Source organism: Bombina bombina, chromosome 5, assembly GCF_027579735.1.
Source record: "Bombina bombina isolate aBomBom1 chromosome 5, aBomBom1.pri, whole genome shotgun sequence".
In the NCBI taxonomy this organism is placed as follows: Eukaryota; Metazoa; Chordata; class Amphibia; order Anura; family Bombinatoridae; genus Bombina; species Bombina bombina.
This window is the reverse complement of record NC_069503.1, coordinates 161,930,389-161,951,263: the sequence shown is the minus strand read 5'-3', so window position 1 is coordinate 161,951,263 and position 20,875 is coordinate 161,930,389. Positions and strand designations below refer to the sequence as shown.

General features: G+C 37.6%; 1 protein-coding gene across 1 annotated transcript in view; it reads right to left on the bottom strand.

Annotated features, from left to right (window-relative positions):
* OBSCN (obscurin, cytoskeletal calmodulin and titin-interacting RhoGEF) overlaps positions 1-20,875 on the bottom strand; it is a 937,038-nt gene that overhangs the window by 353,337 nt on the left and 562,826 nt on the right. The window contains 1 exon segment of the mRNA XM_053713767.1: positions 14,379-14,484. Coding sequence (XP_053569742.1) covers positions 14,379-14,484 — 106 coding nt within the window.

The following is a 20,875-nucleotide window of genomic DNA, read 5'->3' as shown; positions in this document are numbered from 1 at the left end:
AATTTCCCCAAAGCCCATGAGAATTGGAAGTGCATATTCCAAGACTAATCCTGCTAGTGTCAGGTTCTTTGGGGTGCACTGGGTGCAAAATCACTCTAATTATTGAAGCTACACTCCCATTATGCCGAGGAATTGCAACAAAGTAGCCCCTCCCCACCACGGTTACTCACTGCCTAGCCACACCCATGAAACCTCTAGCCATGCTCAAACCTGATAGCCACATCCCAAACATCCCTTAATGCCCCTGCACTCCACAAATCTGCCCTCAGAACAGCTGCAACCTGCCTCTGCCTGAGCTGATTCTACCCACGGAACACCCATATGCTTTTCTGACTCAGTCAAAGAAAACAAACATAAGATGCTGACACTTTTTGGAGGGAAACAATCATCTGTTGTAGAAAATGTACACATATCTGTCAGCATCTTCAGATGAACCTAGAAAGAGCTTTGGTTTTACAGTTTTTTATTGTTATAAAATATCAATAATAATATAAATGAATAAATAATATATTGTGAAAAATTCAAACAAATGTTATTGTGATACATTAATAAACATCATATTATTGTATATATTGATCCCATATAAATTATACATTAGGTATTTTTCCTGTCTTTACAAATTGATGGATACTGTATGTGATTTAATGAATACATTGAAAAAAAGAGTAAAGGTAAGGCCAGCAACAACATAAACTTATATGTGGTAACATTAAATATGTGTTTATATATATGTTAATCAAAATCTGGTGAGTCTTTTTATCCTTTTCTTTTAAGTTTCTCAATGTATGTGTGCATGCACGTGTGCATATATATATGTATGTATGTATATACAGCATGTATGTATGTCAGTGTGTACAAAAGTCTAAGGCAACCATTCGATTTATTGTTTTAGCAATGGTATAATGACTATGTATAATTATTTCTCAGTCTCTATATTAGAATACAACCAGGAGATTTGTATGCAGGATTAATAAACAGAAAAAAAACTGAAAAAAACTGCTTCTATAGGCTAAAGTGGCAACCAAATGTGTATAACCAAAGACAAGAGGGAAAGTACTCACTATAAAAGATAAAAAGTCCCAACTCTCGGGAAGCCAGGCTATGCCTTGTAATGTCCCATTGTGTGGTAGTAGATGAAAGCACAATCCCAATTAACTCTTCATCATAGAAGTCCAGATTAATACGTTGTGTTAGAAAGCTGGATGAAATGCACACATCTAGGCCACATCTGAAGTGCACAGATAGTTAGTTAACACCTCTGCATCAGAGCAACAAAGACAACGGAGTATAACTCAATAACTTTCCCCGTCATAGCTTGTAGCTATATATATACAGGTGTCTCACCACCTCAATGGAGAGTCCAGTCACTTACGATGTTAGTGCAGTGCCTCGAATCCATGCTGTGGATATTTAACTTAGAGACAAGGGCTCCCCAGGGTCTTAATTCTGAATACGACCTCATCAACTACTGGGAGTGAGATATTATCCAGTGCTTGCTATCCACAGTGTCTCTCTCTTGAGTCTATGGCCTCTAGTTATCAAGCCGTCAACCGCAAATACGCTGAAATTCCGCAGCGTATTTGTGGCGAGGCTGATTCACCTTAGTTATCAAGCCCTACTGCCCGGCAAAAGTAGAATATAGTGACGTAAGCTTCGATCCGCCGGACTCAGTCCGACACAGATCGATGCTTATGTCACTCCAGATGTTCCGAACACAAGTTCAGCACAATCTGACTACTTTTGGTAGATATCAAACTACTAGCAGGTACGCTCGCCACTATTCCGGACCAGCGTACCTGGATTTCAATCCGTCGCCCTGGAGCTGGCGGATCCCATAGGAATCAATGGGAGTCTGACATAGCGAAAGCTCATGTTCGCTGCTGCCCGATATCCCATTGATTCCTATGGGAAACGTCTGCACCTAACACCCTAACATGTACCCTGAGTCTAAACACCCCAAATCTGTCCCCCCCTACACCGCCACAACAAAATACATTTATTACCCCCTAAACCGCCGCTCCCGGACCCCGCCGCAACCTACATTATACATATTAACCCCTAATCTGCCACCCCCTACACTGCCGCAATTAAATAAAGTTATTCCCCCCTAAACCGCCGCTCCCGGACCCCGCAGCAACTATAATAAATATGTTAACCCCTAAACCGCCGCTCCCGGACCCCGCCGCCACCTACATAATACCTATTAACCCCTATCCTGCCCTCCCTATACCGCCGCCACCTACATAATACCTATTAACCCCTATCCTGCCCCCCCTATACCAATGCCACCTATAATAAATTTATTAACCCCTATCCTGCCCCCCCTATACCGCCGCCACCTACATGATACCTATTAACCCCTATCCTGCCCCCCTATACCGCCGCCACCTATAATAAATTTATTAACCCCTATCCTGCCCCCCCTACACTGCCGCCACTATAATAAAATTATTAACCCCTAAACCTAAGTCTAACACTAACCCTAACACCCCCCTAACTTAAATATTAATTAAATAATATTACTCTTATTAACTAAATTAATCCTATTTAAGACTAAATACTTACCTATAAAATAAACCCTAATATAGCTACAATATAACTAATAATTACATTGTAACTATTTTAGGATTTATTTTTATTTTACAGGCAATCCGATTGGCTGATCCAATGAGCCAATCGGATTGAACTTCAATCTGATTGGCTGATAGCATCAGCCAATCAGATTTTTCCTACCTTAATTCCGATTGGCTGATAGAATCCTATCAGCCAATCGGAATTCGAGGGACGCCATCTTGGATGAAGTCATTTAAAGGACTAGCCATTCGTCGGGTAGTCGTTGTGCAGGAAGGATGTTCCGCGCCAGAGGTCTTGAAGATGGAGCCGCTCCTCGTCGGATGGATGAAGATAGAAGATGCCGCTTGGATGAAGATGTCTGCCGGTCCGGATGTCCTCTTCTGCCCGGATAGGATGAAGACTTCTGCCGGTCTGGATGTCCTCTTCTGCCCCATCGGATGAAGACTTCGGCCCGGCTGGGTGAAGACGACTCAAGGTAGGGAGATCTTCAGGGGGTTAGCGATAGGTTTATTTAAGGGGGGCTTGGGTGGGTTAGAGAAGGGGTATGTGGGTGGTGGGTTTTAATGTTGGGGGGTTGTATTTTTTTTTACAGGCTAAAGAGCTGATTACTTTGGGGCAATTCCCCTGAAAAAGCCCTTTTAAGGGCTGGTAAAAGAGCTGGTTACTTGGTAATGTAGAATAGGGTAGGGACTTTTATTATTTTGTTTTGTTTTTTATTTTATTAGGGGGCTTAGATTAGGTGTAAAATTCTTGTAATATTTTTTTATTTTCTGTAATTTAGTGTTTGTTTTCTTTAGTTTAGTTTATTTAATTGTATTTAATTGTAGGTATTGGTAGCTAATTTATTTAATTAATTTAATGATAGTGTAGTGTTAGGTTTAATTGTAACTTAGGTTAGGATTTATTTTACAGGTAATTTTGTATTTCTTTTAGCTAGGTAGTTATTAAATAGTTAATAACTATTTAATAACTATTGTACCTAGTTAAAATAAATACAAAGTTGCCTGTAAAATAAATATAAATCCTAAGATAGCTACAATTTAATTATTAATTACATTGTAGCTATCTTAGGGTTTATTTTACAGGTAAGTATTTAGTTTTAAATTGGAATAATTTATTTAATGATAGTGTAGTGTTAGGTGTAATTGTAACTTAGGTTAGTTTTTATTTTACAGGTAAATTTGTCTTTATTTTAACTAGGTAGCTATTAAATAGTTAATAACTATTTAATAGCTATTGTACCTAGTTAAAATAGTTACAATGTAACTATTAGTTATATTGTAGCTATATTAGGGTTTATTTTATAAGTATTTCGTTTTAAATAGGATTAATTTAGTTAATAAGAGTAATATTATTTAGATTTATTTAATTAATATTTAAGTTAGGGGGGTGTTAGGGTTAGTGTTAGACTTAGGTTTAGGGGTTAATAATTTTATTATAGTGGCGGCGGTGTGGGGGGGTAGGATAGGGGTTAAAAAATTTATTATAGGTGGCGGCGGTATAGGGGGGGCAGGATAGGGGTTAATAGGTATTATGTAGGTGGTGGCGGGGTCCGGGAGCGGCGGTTTAGGGGTTAACATATTTATTATAGTTGCGGCGGGCTCTAGGAGCGGCGGTTTAGGGGTTAACATATTTATTATAGTTGCGGCATGGTCCGGGAGCGGCGGTTTAAGGGTTAATATATTTATTATAGTTGCGGCGGGGTCTAGGAGTGGCGGTTTAGGGGTTAATAACTTTATTTAGTTGCAGGGGGCTCCGGGGGTGCCGGTATAGGGGGTAGAACAGTATAGTATAGTGTGAGTGCTTAGTGACAGGGGTATCAATAAAGCTGTAAAAAAGCCGAAGAGCAGTGAGATTGATGATTGATAACTATCACAGTCCGCTGCTCATCGCCCCGTACTTGGTGCACGGCTTTTTGACAGATTTATTGATAACTTTGGCAAGCGTATTCAGGGCCGTGGCGGCAATGTGAGGCAAGCTTAGGCGAGCATATTGGGGTCGGCGAATGCAGGTAAGTACGGAGCTTCATAACTAGAGGCCATTGTATGCATATGTGTACATATATATGTGTATGTATGTGTGTATGTGCATACACCTGTGTATTTGGGTCTGCATGTGCTCATGCATGCTCCTTCTCCTTTATTCCAAAATGAAAAGTAGAGTTGTTGTTCTGCTCAGTCCATTCTATATTTATATACACAACTGGTTTCTGCTATGATGGAGTCTCTATATCTCTTAAGATAGCAGTTTTCACCCCATATCTATGGGATATAGTTTCCATTGACTGTTATTTAGAGTTTCCTATATATTTCTATGTCATATCTTCCTCACTTTAGCTCCTTTAACTGAGCCTTCCAAGTATATTGTTCCCTATATATTAACCCTTTTGTGTTTTAATAATTCCTATGAATCGCCTATAATGTATGATTCATTTAGGGATTCATAATATAATATATATATTGTTTGCTCTTTTGCATCTGTATTTAATAACATCTATGGGGATTGTAGGATGTATGTATGTATTTACTTTGGTATTTTGTATATTTGGATGCTGATTTTGTATTTACGGTCAATGATGACCCTGTTTACTCAGGGACACGCTTCCCTTCCCTTTTATTCCTTTAGCTTTAGTTCGGATCCAGCTATGCAGAGGTTAAATCTAGGTGTGACTATGTTTTAAAGTTTTAGCCAATGAAAAGTTTGTAATTTGTGTATATAAGGTACACCTGTAACTGGCTTCCATATGCTATGATTACAACATTATACCGAAACGCATAAGCCTGCCAGCCAAGAGGTTTCCTTGCCCCTCTTCGTACTTGACCATCCTGTTTTTATAAAAGTTTCTTCTATCAATAAATGCTAAGTTTTAAATATACTTTATTGCTATCGCTCATTACTTCTGATTTGGGATTACGTATTTAGTTTGACCTCCCCTTACACTTGAGCAATAGCAGAAACCTGGCTCTCGTAAACCTAAATGAAGTGGAACCCTAATTAATGTCATTGCTAACACCTGTATTTGACTTACTATTTCATGTCAAAATGACTGCTGTGTAAAAGTTCTATTACACCAGGTTTCTGCAAGACATGCTTGAGCATTACATACACATGTGGTATGAGTTTAATTCATTGGAAGCTTGCTAATAAGACCAACTTTCAATCAAATCATTACATTCAAAATGCCAAAAGTCCACAGAATTTGACAGACATAAAATCATACTTTTGCATCAGCAAGGCCACTCTCAAAGGGAAATCAGCGAACAAACTGGATACTCAAGATGTGGTATTCAAACTGTTATAAAGAAATTTGAAGAACCAGGAAAGGTCAAGGACAAAAAAGGACTGGAAGACCAAGAAAACTTTCAAAAGAATTTTCTCAGAGTTTCTACTTTGAGAGACTGGAAGACGTCCAGCAAGAACCTGGCTCAGCATCTGGCAGCTTTATCGGGATGCCAAGTTGACCCTTCCAAAGTCTGAAGAAGCTTGGTCAGGAATGGTCTTTGTTGAAGGGTAGCAGCCAAGAAACCCTTTTTTTGGAAGGGGAACAGGATGAAAAGGTATGCTACAGCTCACAAGGATCAGTGGAAAAGAGTATTATGGAGCGACGAATCCAAGTTTGACATTTTTGGGTCCAATCGTCGACAATATGTGACAAGAAGAGTTGGAGAGAGAAGGAAGAATGAGTGCTTGTGGCCTTCAGTGAAACATGGTGGAGGGTGTGTCCTGGTTTGGGGCTTCATTTCTGCCAATAGGGTTAATAATATTGTCCAAATTGATGGGGTCATGAATGCTGAAAAGTGCAGACAGATTTTAATTCATTATGCCATTCCTTCTGGAAAGCACCTGATTAGGAATGGTGTTATTTTTCAGCATGATAACGATCCCAAGCACACTGCTAATGCACTGAATTCATAAAACACTGACAGTCATGGACTGGCCCTCACAGAGTCCAGACCTGAATATTATAGAGGCAGTATGGGATCACCTGGACAGAGAAAGAAATAAAAGACAACCTAAATCTAAAGAAGAACTCTGGGAAGTGCTGAAAGAAGCCTGGTATAATATACCAGATTACTTCAGAAAACTTCAGGACAGTGTCCCCAAAAGAGTTCAAGATGTGCTTAGTGCCAAGGAAGGGCACACTAAATACTGACTTTTGCCTGAAGAAGCCATTTTGTTCTGAAAATTTTGGTTTTTTATATCTTGTCATTAAAACTTTTCTAAAACAACAAATCTGATGGATGCCTAAGACTTTTGCACAGTACTGTGTATTTATATATATATATATATATATATATATATATATATATATATATATATGTAAATTCCCTTTAGTTCACTTGTCTTGGATGAGTAAAAAATTGCAGTGATCAGTAAATGCTAATTCATATGGGGCCCCCAATCACTTTTATGTAACCACCCTACCACAGTGTGGCAGAATATCTTAATGTTTTACAAACCTATAATAATAATGACAATAATAATAATAAGTACATAGTGTAGCAAGGTTGCACGTATCACCAAAGGTAGTCTCTTCCAAGTCTGTAGGTGTTGACAAGATAAACAGGTTTGTATTCAAGAACTATGGACTCTCATTTTCGACAGAACAAACTACGCTCTATTAGCAGCACCCTGATAAGTTGGTTTGTGCTACAGCACCAGAGTTAGGACACCCTGTATTAATTTATTGAGGAAGTGGATGCAAATGCAGACCTCATAGTGCTACGAATCCTCATGCAAGTAATTATGTCACAGACCCCACCCCCATTTCTGTATGTTTAAATCTGCTTTCTAAAAACAGAAACAAAATGGCACTAAAGAAAAGTTAGTTGGTTGCAGCAGGTGACACATTTTAGGAGATACAATATAAAAAACACTTTCATATAGTCTGAGCATCACAATAGTATCATGTAGACATGTACACTTGGTAAAAATATTGAAAAATAAATGAACTAATGCATGCAACAAAACATTTAGTTCATTTTTTATACAGTTAAAACTGTTACTCTATAGGCAGGTGAGAAAGGCTTTGCAATGTTAATATTTACACTATTCAATAAGGAATTAGCAATGAATTTGCCAGTTTATTTATTCCAGTGTCGGACAAAAAGGAAACAGGTTTCACTTATGTTCTTGGCCAGTCCAGAATCCATTTAGAAAAATAAAAATGTTTATTTTTTTGTACCACTGCTAGCTAGTAGCAGTAGCACTAGCTGCTACTTTAACTTTAATAAGTTTAAGCTGCTATCCAGCTGCTTCTTTGCCCTAATAAAGTTGTCCATAGGATATAATAGGACAATGGATTTTTGTTAGCAAACAAATTCCAAACAACCCTATTAAAGAATATTGGATGAAATAAAAAAAAATGTGACAATTTGTTAGAAACACATTTTTTTAAAAAGAGTAAAAAAACAGAATGTCTATATTAATGTAAGAATTGGACCACAGGGCATGTGAATGGGATTTTCTCTGGCATGCATGCTTATAGTTTGCAAGGGAGCATACCATTCTTATTGTTACAGTGGAAGTGTCTGACTAAATAATCTGATGGTTAGTGGTAAAGGAAAGAAGGATTTTTTATGCATATAGAAATGGATGAAAAGAGCATTTACACTGACTACCGCCGCACAGGAAACAGGGAGGATGCTGGACAAGCCCTCTGCTGGGAATAGAACAGGGAGGATTTTAAATCTTAAAATGTTATGTTTTCTTTAAAGGAACATTAAACACTAAGGGCAAGATTACGAGTGGAATGCTAATGTTTGCACACAAGTGATAAGGGGTTTATCGCGGGTGTTTGCGCGCATCAGGTTTATTGCTCATATTACAAGTTGAAAGTAAAAGTGATCACTTGAGTGCAATTGTCAATACTGGTCGGGTTCACGCATACTCAGAGCTCTGAATAACTGTTTTGTGAAACAAAAAACAAAAAAGTGTCACAAAGCACATACAAATACATTACAAAGTCCAGTTACACTCATAACACTATCTCATAAAAATTATTTCTTTTTAAATATTGCGCAAAAAAGTTATAAGGGCTCAAAGATATGAGATCTCAGGTGTTAGAAAAAAATGCTGCAAAGAGAAAAAAAGTCTGCAAAGGGCTTTAACATTGAGATACACATCTCTGTCCTCCCTCTCTCTGTCTCCCTCTCTCTGTCCCCATCTCTCTGTCTCCCTCTCTCTCTCTCTCCCCCTCTCTCTCTCTCTCTCTCTCTATATATATATATATATATATATATATATATATATATATATATATATATATACTGTATATATGTCTATATATGTATTTACAGATATATATACACATATAAACACATATGAATTAAAGCATTATTATTAGCTTAGCACTACATGAAGAACTACAATACTTGAGCACCCTTGGCTTAACACTCAAGCGATATCCAACATGAATTTTACTGTGCCCCCCCCATAGAAGTCTATTATGTGAAGGATTTAGCACACCTGATCTATACGACAGGCAGATGTTAGCGTGTTCTATACTATCCCTTGATCGATGTTAACACACAACAGCACTAATATTTATGTGCTCCCCATGTAATCTAGCCCATAGCTTTTTATAAACAGGGAAGGTGCTTAAGTGATGTCAGCATCAGATCTGTTTCTGAAAATATTAATTCAGTTTGAAGACATTATATAAAAAATGTGGAAACGATTTTAAAGAGATGAAGGAGGGAAAAAAACTGCAGCTAACCACATTCTAATATGGAGATTTTTTTTTTGAATAGAAGTTATTTCAATATCATTTGAGATAGCAGGAAATGTATATTACTGTATTAATTCTCATTGGATTATACACCATCCCCAACTCTACTAGTACCAGTCTACAACAAGCATGAAAAAACCCAAGGTACATTTACTAAACATAGAAAACCAGGGGGTGTTGGAGACATCCAGGCAGCAGCCATCTAAATGGTCACAATGAGCTTCTACTCCAGAAGATTTCCCCAATATACTGATCAACCATGTAGAGTTTGGGATTGTATCGTGGCTTTTCCTACTGTCACTACTGGACTTCTTAATCTGGGATCTTCCCTTATATCAGAAACCCCACCACTGCCTCCACAGCCTGACATGCCATATGCACTCAGTTGATAAGAACAGGGTGATTGATATTATTGCTATAATTGCAGAATCACGCTAGAAGATTAAAGCTTTATGCTATGGAGAAGAGATCCTCAGGGTATTGGTGGAACTTTTTTTCCCAGTATCTCCTTTGATTTTAGTGGAATCAGGATGGCCAGGTGAACCAACTCAGTCTATAACCTCTAGCAGTGAAAAGCCCCATGTTCAGATTTCTGTTAGCCAACTTGAACTACAATTTGGGCAGCCTAAATATTTTTTGAAAATAGTTTTAATTGGATGAAGTTAACCTCTGAGCTGTAATGTAAAAGTAGTTAACTTCTCATGCTGAAGCAAGCTTGCTACTACTCATATTGTCGTACACCACTCTATAAAGAGTCTTTGTAGAAGTGATTTTGATTCACCAGTGATTTATGAGGTTTTATTTTTGTCTCTTCAATGTGCTTACTCCTATAGGGTAAAGACATGGCTAGACAATAATACCATAGCGAACAAATCCAGATCTTAACTGGTTTAGTTATTTTATTATATAAGCACTCACTCTATATAGTCTTTTGCAAAGTCATATGGATTCACTTCTACCACAGTGGACAACTAACTGGTCTAGCTATTTTATTATATAAGCTCTTACTTTAGTTGTTATTGTTTATTGGTGGAAGGGGTACGTAAGATCAAATACACCAACAGCTTTTACACATCTAGAGTCTGTTCCCTGGGTATAGGCAGATCTAAAACCTATAATATAGTCCCAAATGGATAGAGAACAATCCTACTTGGTCCTCTGTGTATCATTTTGTTTGGTAGAGTGATAAATGTGTCAGGGTTGACAATATACATCTCTCTCAGCTTAAAAAAAAAATCCATTTACCCATGAGACCTCTCATTTCAAAGTGGAGAAACTACTACTTTAATTGATGGGCATATGAGTCTCTAGAGTCAATAAAAAAAACAATAAGAAGGTGATCAATGAAAAACAGTGGCACCAAATGCATTGAGAAATCATATAAAAAAACTCTCTATTAAATACACAAGTTTTCAATTTTTAGAAGATTACAGCCAATTTCCGCATGCACTCTCAAACAGTTCTCCACCGCTGCCCTAGATCCCTATATACCATATATATTCAATGAAAATGCCAATGATTTAATGTACAAGGTACTTGGTTTACAACAATAGAACTAGGCATGTATTTACTTCTCTATTGATAGAACTATGCCTATCATGCCCCTGCCCCCCAAAAAATTAACATGTTGGAAAAAACATTTTAGTTAAAGTTATAGTTAAGTCAAAATTAAACTTAAATTATACAAAAAAAACATGCAGTTTTAAGTAACTATTTAAGTTGACTTCTGTTGGCAAATTTGATGTGTTCTCCTGGTATCCTTTGCTGAAGTGATACCTAGGTAACCTCAGGAACAGCAATGCACTACTGGGAACTAGTAATTGCATTACAGTATATGCCTTTTGCACTGTAGTGCACTGCTTCTGATTCTACCTAGATTTACTTGTTAACTAAAGCAAATCAAGAGAACGAAGCAAATTTAATAATAGAAGTAAATTTGAAATTTGCATGCACCATCTAAATCATAAAAGTTTCATTTTGACTTTACTGTCCCTTAAATGAGGGTTCTCTTTTAAAAGATTTCAAATTTGCAAGTATCAATTCACGTCAAATTTGTTCCGATCAAAAATGCTATTGGGAAATATTTTGTAACAGAGCAAATACTGAAAGCTTTAAGAGCAAAACAAAGTAACTTCGTAATAGCACTTAGGACTATGTTGCTAAATTGTACAACCAATTAAAATCATTAAGCTATTGACTAATGCATGTCACATGACATCACATGCATTTAAAGCAGTTACATGAATCGCATATTACACACACACAAATGCACATAACATTTAGGTTGGACAAGCATTTCTCAAGTGCAAGGTTAATTGCATATATCATGTAGCAAGGACCAATGTTAAAATGTACAATAAAGGTAAATTGTGTATGTAAACAAAGATTCATTATAAATAATGTGAGTTATAAAACTTATAGAAAACTGGCAGATTTTAATTAGACTGTGGTGGTTCTAGGTGGCTTCTGGAGTGTGTTTTTATAGTAACACCCCGGATATTCAGAGGTGCCAGCTACCCCAAAGGACAAGTAAGTATTTAACATGTAATGATCTATGTAACTCAAGGAGAGAGGGAGGGAGAACGTTTTTTTTTAATACATGTACAAATAGGTTGTAGAAGACATTCAGCTTTGTAGTCAAAATATTCACCCTTACATATTATTTAGAACTTCCGACTGTCTGGAATGTTGGCTATTAACATTCTCTAATGCAGTTCTCAATGGTCTTAGGACTTATGTCAGGTTACAACTGCACTAGTGTGTGACTCCACACAGCGGACTAATGAATTGCCACGTGACCTGTGCAAGGGATTAAACCACACAATGCACCTATAAGGCAGCATCGGTGAAAAAAACAAGATAGAAACCTGTTAGGAGCTACTGAGCCTTTTTGTAACTCAGCAATAACCCTATAGTTACTAGGAATCGTATCAACTTGACTTTAGTATGTAGCTAATATCATAGATATGTGTAAAACCATTTCTTGAATAATGAAAAAAAATGTGATAGAAGAGAAATCAGACAGGCGGAATTAATGCTTCATTTCAAGTCTGTATTGACATATGAGATTGAATGTTCTACTGTGTTGCATTATAATTATTCTTTTTTACAAAAATCAGTATGTTATTCGTATTTAAAAGCTGCATCCAGCTATTGAACCTCAAAAGTTTGTCAGAAGCTCACACGTGCTATTTTATCTTCTCATTTCATATAAATGTGATCAATTAGGTTCTTTATTTGCTTAAAGGGATATGAAACCCACATTTTTTTTTTTCATGATTCAGATAGAGCATGCAATTTTTTTTCAACTTTCAAATTTACTCCTATTAGCAATATTTCTTTGTTCTTTAGTATCTTTATTTGAAATTCAGGAATGTAAGCTTAGGAGTTAGCCCATTTTTAGTTCAGCACCATGGTAGCACTTGCTGATTGGTGTTCTATCTGAATCATGAAAGAAAAAAATTGGGTTTCATATCCCTATAAGATAAATTCAGAATATTGAAATTATTATTGCTGTATCTTTTTTATATCTGTTTTTAAATCCTTTCTAATTCTAAAATATACCTCTTATAATCAGTCTTCAGGCTTTGACTGTGTTGGAATTGCTGCTATAGTACAATGTCACTGCTATATATGTTGCTACAACTGTTTGGAACAATATAATGTCTAGTGCCCACAGAAAATGTATCTGTAAGTATGTGCCAATGCCAAACAGATAGCTGCAGACCTTCTGTTACTCCGTCAAAAAGAGTAAGCGTGCAAGATTAGCCACCCGCCTGCTTCACATATTATGTTATCTTTGAATCAACATGAGGAACTGCAGGAAGGTTCATGTAATTTATCACTCAAGGTCACCTTTTCTAGGATTGAGACAATGATAGAAAGACTGGAAAGCCCTAATAAATACAACTACACAAATAGCAACATATGAGCGCAATCCTCAATATTCTTAATTATGTGAACTGTACCCAAGTAAAATGCAACAACAATTACTGATCTTTATAAATAAAGTTTCAGAATTAATTTCCTCTCCTCACAGTGCTAGAGTCTACTGATAATGGCATTTCCCATTGACAAATGCACAAGAACATTGGAAGTTTGACTCACAGGCCTAATGTTATTTTCTAACATGAGATATTTAATGGTTGTGAAGGAAAATGAGATAGAGAGACAGAGAGTTAGATAGAAACAATGCATATGCTATATATTGAACATTGAAACACTATATTTTATGATATACTTAATGGTTTTTGGTCCAAAATGACAAATGCTCACTTATTGTCATTTACTCCCATAACATTTCCATATTCATTTGGTAGATGCAACTCTATATAACATTATCTTACTAATTGGGTTCTGCTACTAATTCTCTCACCTACAGTCAGAAGTGAGCTAGGAACAACTTGTTAACCACAAGAGAAAATTAGGTTCAGTTTACATCATTTTGAGAACATTTCCATCAGCATATGAATTTTGTCAAATCAGAAGTAAAAGCTTTTTTATTACACAGTTTAGGAATCGTCAACAAATACCACAATACATTTTATGATTGAAAGAATATTCTAGTGAACAAATAAAAAAGTGTATATTTTCAGTACATTTTATTTTTCAATAAATGTACTATTCTCTTTGTGTGTTTATCCAATGTAGACCTGGCCCAGAACTTTGGTGAAAAAGGATAAAGATACTCAGCCATAAAAGGCAGCATACATAAGTATGCTCCAATAACAAGCCATAGCCTTATCTTGAGAAGAACTGGAGTGCTCAGCTTTGTCTTTGTGTTAAACCTTTTAGCAAGACATATATTCTAATCTTTTAGAAAACACTTACAAATATTTAATTTCTACAAGGTTCACCAATAAAGTCTATGTAGAAAAATCTTTTTGCTATAGTTTTCTACTGGTTAGAATACACTTTACTGTGTGAGAATGGATTTTGTTTTAAAGTAAATGTTCTAATTAAACAGAACATCATATTTGTTATCTAAAATATCCCATATAAAGATTTAAAATAAAGATAATTGAGACAGACTGCACCTTCCATAATGTGTCATAGTATTCTGTATTTTCCTTACCTTCTATAGTGATGGTTTGGTCACCTCTCCTTTCCTGGGCTTGGACTGCAGAGGTCTGTGGGGACAACTCTGCTCCACTGCATGAAGATCCTAATCGGTTCACTAACTACATTTATATAAAAAAAAAATCAATTACTTACATCACATCATGAATGAAATTTCAACAGATTAAGTCCAAAAAATAATAAAATATCGAACACATTTTAATGTACCAATTCATCATTAGATTTAAAAACTATGATCCAACCAATATCTTTCAAATCAAATCCTTACTTACAACTACATATTTTACAACTCAAACACAAATCCCATCATTAAAATTATGGTTGTGACCTTTTCTGGATAAAAATATTGGCCTTGCTCATTATCATACATTTGCATAAAAAATATGCAGCATAAATCAGGAACTAAAGCTACCTAGACTGATTTTAAATAATTATTTGTTTTTAATTAGTGTACAACACACAGTTCAACCATAATAGCATATCTATTTCTAGTGCATTAGAGTCCATTGCAATTAAGTAGATGAAAACTTAAAAAATCATATTTATGCAATATTAATTTTTAATAAAGTGTTATGCTGTGTATTTACTGTAAATATTTCACATTGCAAAGTTCTGCACATATCAGTATATGTTCTATGTTCTTTTAAATATATATATTATTATTATATTATTAGAAGAAAGAAAGACGAGGAACTGCAGACTCTATTTCCAAAGTGGTTAGTTTAATGAACAGGCAAGTGAAAGACACAGTCACAGTGTGCAGGGCTGGATCTGACGCGTTTCCCGCATGCTCACATGCGCTTCATCAGAGATCTAGTGGTGTTCACCTGCTATCAGGTTAAATACTGGTGTTAGCCAATAGTGTGTAAGCAAAGCCTAATTGATATTGTGTGAATAAACATAGTGTGCAAGTATTTGGTGCAAAAAAGATAATCTTGAATGTGAAACTCTCAAAAGGAAAAAGTGTTATTAAGCAGTGATTTAGTAGGCTGTGCATGTAATCAAAAAATTAACGTGGTTGTGTATTTATTATAATTAGGTTAGAAAATGGTGACATATTACTAGGAACTAAATACTAAAGTTTAAATTTTAATAGTTATGTTGTGCATAAAGATGTAAGCACAACTAAGTTCAACAATCACCACAGTGATAAACAGGATTATACTATAGGGGTGTAGGAAAAACAACTATTATCAAAGCTCACATTATACATAGAAAACTTGTAGTTGGGCACAAAAGATAAGAATAAGAATGAAAATAAGAATAAAAAGACAGATTGAAAAGGGTAAAGATAGCAACTCTGTTGTTTGGGAACAAAAGGGCTTTTCTTGCTAATGCCTGATATTTCACAATATCCATGACCAAGCAGTTGTTATTATATGTTTTAGATTTATGGTAAGTATTTATTTGTTTATTTATTTGTTTATTTATTTGGTTGCCACCTAAATGTTCTGGTTGTTAATTACAATTTAATTGGGAATTTGACATGGTGGCTGCATTGCTGGACATGGTAGGTGTGGTAATTCGGGAAATGTGAAATGTGGTATTCCTGCTAACCTAAGTAGCAAAGTAATTGCTACAGGTTTCAACTATCCTGTACAAAAGGATCTGGTTGGAAGTTGAGTTCCTAGGTGATAGCGAGATGGCATGAATAAATGTAGAAGGGTGTGTGATGAGGGTAAGTGTTTATTGGGGACAACATTCGTTTGGCATATATATAGTGAATACTTGTAAATTGCCTGTTGAACTCAATCCTAGGTGATCCTATCTGTATGGCACCCAGGTGGTTACCCAAATATGTGCTTCACACACCTGATGGGCCTATGATGGTGGTGACATCCTATAGGTCCAATATATATAATTTGAAATTTATATACAAGAATAGTTGCTATTGAGGGAGGGAGTCACAAAGGAGTGCAATGATGTTATAAAGAATTTAGTGAACTGATAATAATAAAATGATAAAATCTTTTTAATGAGTGGTGTAGCCTAGAATAAGCCTATATATCTAAAAAAATTTTTTAAGATAAAACACATTATTTTTTGTATATAAAACCGATGAACGAATCAGACTAGGGGCGGAGCGAGCAGCCGAGCATGATGGCCGCACTTCACTGAGGCTCTGACTGCGGGCCGGGTATAAATGCTTTTAATCACGACTTAACGCTCAAATAAAAAGCCCACAACAACTACAAGATATTCCTAACACCTGAAAACTTGATCGGAGACTCGATGGTCCTGCTCCTCTACGTGTACGCTGCCGTAGCGACTCCTTAGGCTTTCGGCCTTCACCACAGCAAGCGACAATATTAGACCACGGACCTAACAGTACACGGACCGGAACATCCAGGATCAACACCCAGGACCGAGATCAACACTTGATGCTTGCATCACAAACCTTCGCAGCTCATACTAAGATGCACCTCTAATGCTGCAGCTCGTGACATCTCCCTCAGACCGGACTTCGCTCTACAACACCCGGTAAGGCCTGCACGCCATATCTTGCCCTATCCGCAAAACATCACAGGGGGGACACACTTACAATCCCTTCCAGAAGGCTCCCTCTCCAACCTTAAAGCCACGTGGAAATACCCCAAATTAGGGGACACATCAGAATAACTAGTAACGCTGTGTTTAACGCCACGTGCGCAGCTCTTGGTGCAACAGATGGGAGAAGGTTACCCTGCATGCTGCCATAATACCACAGACGCTGCTTTACTGACACGCATGGTCATAGCCTAATGAAAGTTTCAATATTTTCCTCAATAAATGGACAATCTTTTCAAGAATATAATTGGGGCCTAACCTAACTCTTTGGATACTAAACATTAGAACCTCTGACCATTGAAGGTTGCCACCCTTTCCTCAGTACTAACGATATACATAGACTGTATGAATCTCTTGGCTGCAGGCAAATTATCTAAGCACATATACCCTTGACTCTGGGCCCCTGATTATTGGGCACTACACGCACGTACCCCCGCTCCCTTTCCCGCCACACCACGGTGTGACGGGTCATACCCCATCTACCCTTCACCGGGATCGCCCTGTGAGGGCAAAACCCCTAGGGGGTACAGTGTGCGACAACACTTTCAGTTAACTCCGGTGCCATAACACCACCTCCAGACACTATGTCGCAAAGAAAGAACACTCGTCAAGATAAACCCCAAAAGCTGCAACAATCAACCCAGCCTGCAGTTCATGCTTTCTTTAAGCAGACAGACCAACCGCCTTTGACTAAAACAACAGAGTCCATTTCGGACGCTATAGAAGAAGAGCAAGTCAATAGTCCGCCTACAAACATTGAAGTGGCACCCTCAACTATGACCCTAGAGGAGGACACACCAATAACATATAAAGCTATTGTAACTCTAATTGAGCAGGTTAAGACATGCATCAAAGAGGAATGCGCTGATTTGAAAAAAGAGATCAGTGACCTGAGCCATAGGGTTGACAACCTAGAAGAACACGAGTTTGTGGTAGCACAAAAACTTGCACATCTCTCCACGAGTCAAACCCAACAAGACCGTCATATTTCAGAACTCGAAGATAAAATTGACGATTTGGAAAATCGCACCAGAAGGGGTAACCTTCGCTTCAGGGGGATACCAGAGTCTGTATTGAACAATGATATCCGAGACTTCCTACAGGCTCTCTTTGCAGACATTCTTAGAGAAAACTCCCCTGAAAACCTAGACATTCCACTAGACAGAGCTCACAGAGCACTGCGTCCGAAGCCCCCAGATGACTCCCCTCCAAGAGACATTGTGGTACATTTCCAAAATTACTGTCAAAAAGAAGAAATATATAACACCGCCAGGAAAAAACAAAACATACTTCCAAGGTCATCGAATTCAAATCTACCAAGACCTCTCACTCAGAACATTGCAGAAACGACGGGACTTTCAACCCCTAACAGCACACCTCCGTTCACTTCACATTCCATACAGATGGGGATTTCCTACCTCAGTAATAGTGGTGAAAAACGGGAAGAAGACGGAGTGCCCTGCTCCCTCTGACATTCACAGATTCTGCAACATTCTAAAAATTTCAGCGCCTGACACAACAAACCATCAATCATCTCAAAGACCCCAAGATGGTTCAACAGGCTTTAAATCCCAGCGGAGACCTGATCCAGACATTGACTCTAACCAAACCAAAAGAAGACAAATATTTTCCAACAACTCAGGCACCTCGGACTCAGACTCCATCAGATGAGTAAATGCAATGCAATGTACTGTCTATCTGTATATGCCTCCCTTTTTTTTTCTCTCTTTTCCTCCTTTATTAGGCCTTGATTCCCAGGCATGAGATGCCCAACACATATAGACTGTAGCATCTCAACCTCTTATGAGCAATATGATCTGCTGGTTTAGAATTATGTTCAAAATGAAGATAAGTTCCATTCTGTTATGTTATGATATCCACAAAGTTTAATATGTTATAAATGTTCTGTTGTTTATTATTTCCCTACAAATGTTGACATACCGCTACTAAACTTTAAACAGGCCACTAGACATTATCTCTCCTCACTACACACCTGACCGTACTTATAGGCCCAACCACTCCCTCTTCCTAGGCCCTCAGCGCAGACCATGGACAGGTGACTCTCATAAAGAGGCGCCGTTACAAATTTATCCACACCTCATTATACAACCAGGGCCCCTATCGGGGTTCATATGCATATGACTCTCATAGAGAGGCGCCATTACAAATTTATACACACCTCATCACACAGTCAGAGCCCCTACCGAGATTAAGGGATGACACAATACTTCGACTACTTAAATGACCGTGACTTCCAGACTTTAGACTCGGCCACAATAACTCAGACAGCATGTATACTTCTCAATTACCCTGAAAAAATGAACACACCTCAACAGTACAAGACCTCCACATAATCCCCTTAGCCAACCCCACACCCTACTAGGCAGAATACGGTGACACTGAACAGACCTTCTGAATCAAAGAGACACCATGGACCCAGGGATACTGAGCTTTGTTTGTATTACATTATGCCTTCTGTTAAGGCAAAATTTACTGTATTATGTTATGGAATTTATTGAGTTCGATATGTTTTACCTGCACTGATATTTTACATTTCCCTGTAAATGTTCCCACATTGCTTCTAAACTCTTGACGTGTCATATGACATTAACTCACCCCAACTACGTATTTAACCTCACTAACAGACCCACCCATCCTCCTACCTAAGACCCCGAAACTGAACATATACCTCAGTTCCTCTTAGAGGAATTCCCTCTTAGAATCTATTAAACCTCCTGTACATGTCCTGAGACTTTTACTGAGTTATAACGACACCACGACACACTAACTATTTAAATGTCCGCGACTTAACATCGCCTGACCTAACTCTAGTGGCATGGACAGCGCATACACTCCAACCTCATTGAACATCAACTACACTTCAACTAACAGAATAAGGTCCCCATATGACACTTCCTACTAATCCCCACACTCTTCCAGACAGGACATAATAAAATCAACCGGGCTTAGCTGAATTAAGGCATTGTAGAGAAGTTATGAGCCCCTACATAATAGAACAATGCCACTTAGAATCAGTCGACCACTACACTACCTTACTCTACCCAGATACCCGGCCTGTAACAAAGACCCCCGAGACCAAAGACCAAAGTTTAAAGATCAGAGTTACAGGTTTTTGAGCATAATTTTCTTCCCTCTCTTCTCAGCGCAATACTTGTATTTTGCATTTTATATTAATGTTGATTGAATTACTATTGTTATAAATATTGTTATTTACTCTAATATTGCTTTTTTTAAAAAAAGTCATAACCTCTCTTTCCTTCTCTCCCATTTCCTCTGACTCCCACTAACTAACCTTTCTTTGGAAACTCCTCTTCTACAACACTAACAGTAGATAACCTTTTCCTCTCCCATTTGGTGTCCCGTCTGGTCCCTTCATACCGAAGAGTAGGTAGGTGTTGGATACCCGACATTACGATGTCTCATACAGCACACCATAAAGAAGAAACATTACACATAGCCACCCAGAATGTTAAGGGCTTTCTTTCAGCCGAAAAACGCTCTATAGCGTTCCATGACTTTTATAAACGGAAAATTGACGTTATTATGGTCCAAGAAACACACTTTAAGAAAAGTAACGAACCCACTTTATCCAAAAGATATTTTGACCACACTACTATAGCTCCGGTACAAATAGGAAAAATGGGGTCAGCATTTCATTCAGACGAGGCTTCCCATTCGAACTACTACAGAAACATACAGACACTGAGGGTAGGATCCTAATCCTTGTCGGTTTATGTTACGGCTCCCCGGTCACATTGGTAAACACCTATGCACCAAACAGGCCCACCCCCAACTTCTTCAAAACCCTGGTTAACAAAATACTAGACCGAGCTAAAGGACCCATCATTGCGGGTGGAGATTTTAATTTCCCCATGAACCCACTACTAGACACCTCTAGTGGAAAATCCTATCTGCGTAATAATA